Source organism: Calidris pugnax, unplaced genomic scaffold, assembly GCF_001431845.1.
Source record: "Calidris pugnax isolate Ruff unplaced genomic scaffold, ASM143184v1 scaffold307, whole genome shotgun sequence".
NCBI classification, from domain to species: Eukaryota; Metazoa; Chordata; class Aves; order Charadriiformes; family Scolopacidae; genus Calidris; species Calidris pugnax.
The window spans coordinates 111,853-114,685 of NW_015091040.1; the positions used below are offsets into that span (position 1 = coordinate 111,853).

At 67.5% G+C, this 2,833-nt stretch overlaps 1 protein-coding gene across 1 annotated transcript in view; it reads right to left on the minus strand.

The window, feature by feature from the left end:
• The window catches only part of GPAA1 (glycosylphosphatidylinositol anchor attachment 1), a 48,181-nt gene that overhangs the window by 24,834 nt on the left and 20,514 nt on the right, over positions 1-2,833 (minus strand). Inside the window, 3 exon segments of the mRNA XM_014956140.1 lie at positions 39-235; positions 313-414; positions 2,015-2,162. Of these exon segments, the coding sequence (XP_014811626.1) occupies positions 39-235; positions 313-414; positions 2,015-2,162 (447 nt within the window).

Sequence of the window (2,833 nt, forward strand, 5' to 3'; positions counted from 1 at the left end):
CCCCCCCCCCCCACCCCAGGGTGTCCCCACGGTCCCACCTTGCCCTGGATGGTGCAGAGGAGGCCGTTCTTCTGGCAGAAGGCGTGGAAGAGGTTGAGGAGGTCGAGGTTGGGCAGCTGCCCGTTGAGCCCTTCCACCGCCACGTCGAAGCTGGTCACCACGTCGCTGCTCAGCTCCAGCGCGATGGCGGCCTGGATGGCCCCCGCCCGGCCCAGCGTCCCCGAGGACTGGATCTCTGCGGGCACCGCGCCGTCAGCGCCACCGGGGCAGGGCCACGGCGTGTCCGTCCCCCCGCCCGAGCCCCCCGCTCACCGGTGAGGTTGACGTCGTGGTAGGCCTCCAGCCAGGCCTCCATGCCCAGCAGGTCGTGCTCATTCACCAGGAAGATGATGTCCTTCGCCCAGTAGATCTGGCCTGGAGGCAACGGGGCGGCTGTGGCAAACTGGTCCCTGCCACGGCAGAGCCTGGCACAGCCCCCGTGCCCGGCACAGCCCTGGCAAAGCCCCACTGGAGCCTGGTCCCTGCCCCAGCGAGGCCCACCACAGCCCTGGTGCCTGGCACAGTCCTGGCAGAGCCTGGCAAAGCCCCAGTAACATCCAGCAGAGCCCCAGTGCCTGGCACAGCCCTGGCATATCCCAGCACAGCCCAATACATGCTCTGGCAAAGCCTGGCACAGTCCTAGCAGAGCCTTCTCCCTGCCCCGGCAAAGCCTGGCACAGTCCTGGCAGAGTCTGGCACAGTCCTGGTGTCTGGCACAACCCTGGCAGAGCCCGGTCCCTGCCCTGGCAAAGCCTGGTACAGCCCCAGTAGAGCCCAGTCCCTGCCCTGGTAGAGTCTGGCACAGCCCTAGTGCCTGGCACAGATGTGGCAGAGCCTGGCACAGTCCTGGCAAAGCTGAACACAGCCCTGGCAGAGCCCAGTCCCTGCCCTGGCAAAGCCTGGCATAGCTTTGGTGCTCAGCACAGCCCCGGCAGAGCCTGGTTCCTGCCCTGGCAAAGCCCTGGCAGAACCATGGTGCCTGGCACAGCTCTGGAAAAGCCTGGCACAGCCCCAGTGAAGCTTGGTCCTTGCCCTGGCAAAGCCTGGCAGGGCCCTGGTGCCTGGCAAAGCCCAGCAGATCCCCAGTGGAGCCCAGTCCCTGCCCTGGCAAAGCCTGGAACAGCCCCGGTGCCCAGCACCACCCTGGCAGAGCCCAGTCCCTGCCCTGGCAAAGCCTGGAACAGCCCCGGTGCCCAGCACCACCCTGGCAGAGCCCAGTCCCTGCCCTGGCAAAGCCTGGAACAGCCCCGGTGCCCAGCACCACCCTGGCAGAGCCCAGTCCCTGCCCTGGCAAAGCCTGGAACAGCCCCGGTGCCCAGCACCACCCTGGCAGAGCCCAGTCCCTGCCCTGGCAGAGCCTGGCATTGCCTCAGAGCTTGGCACAGCCCTGGCAGAACCTGGCACAGCCCCGATGGGACCAGCTCCCCATGGTGCCCCCCAGAGAAGCCAGGTCCCCCAAGGACTGTGGGTACCCAGCGCTCCCACCCCTCACATCCCTACCGGGCAGGGACCTGCCCAGGGACCCCCAGGCCATCACGCTGGCACCCCAGAGCCCCCCCAGGATGGCACCGAGTCCTCCCCATGAGTGCCCAGCACCACCCTGGCAGCCTGGCATTGCCTCGGAGCTTGGCACAGCCCTGGCAGAGCCTGGCACAGCCCCCAAACCCAGCAGAGCCCAGTCCTCGCTCTGACAAAGCCTGGGACAGCCCTGGCAGAGCCCAGTCCCTGCCCTGGACGAGCCTGGCACTGCCCGGGAGATTGGCAAAGCCCTGGCAGAGCCTGGCACAGCCCCAGTGGGACCAGCTCCCCATGGTGCCCCCCAGAGAAGCCAGGTCTCCCAGGGACTGTGGGTACCCAGCGCTCCCACCCCTCACATCCCCACCGGGCAGGGACCTGCCCAGGGACCCCCAGGCCATCACGCTGGCACCCCAGAGCCCCCCCAGGATGGCACTGAGCCCTCCCCCGGAGGCCTCACCTCGGAAGTAGGAGGCGAGGGCCAGCATCAGCCCCACGGCCTGGTTGTTGTGGGGCCCCTCGCTGCAGGGCACACTCAGCACCAGCGCCTCGGTGCTGGCGGCGCGTGGCGCCCGCAGGATGCCGTACACGTTGGTGCCCTTCACCATCTGCCGAGAGACGGGGGGGGCAGGGGCTGTCAGAGGTGTGTGTGGGGGGGCAAAGCCTCAATCGGGCCCCCCCACCTCAAGATAAGGGGCTTTTGGGGGGTTCTGTATGTAGGGAGCACTCACGGAGCTCGTTGGGGAAGGGCAGGGAGCGGGAGAAGGGCTGTGGGTGCACCAGGAGCGGAGGAAAAGGCTCAACTGGCCCCCCCCCACCCTGAGATAGGGGGGGTTTCGGGGTGTCTGTGTGTTGGGAAGGGCAGGGAGTGGGAGAAGGGCTCTGAGTGACCCCCCAGCCCCTGGAACTGAGGCCCCTATCCCGGGGTGGGGGGGCTTTGGGGGGGTTTTGGTGGGGTCTGTATGTACATAGTGCTCATGGAGCTTTTTGGGGAAGGGCAGGGTGTGGGAGAAGGGCTGTGGGTGCACCAGGAGGAGGGGGAAGCCTCAGCCAGGCCCCCCACCCCGAGATAGGGGGATTTTGGGGGGGTCTGTATGTAGGGAAGGGCAGGGTATGTGAAAGGGGCCGTGGGTGAACCCCCAGCCCCAGGAACTGGGGCTTTGGAGGGTTTTTGGGGGGGATCTGTATGCACTTAGCCCTCATGGAGCTCATCGGGGAAGGGCAGGGTGTGGGAGAAGGGCTGTGGGTGAACCCCCAGCCACAGGAGAGTCGGGGGAAG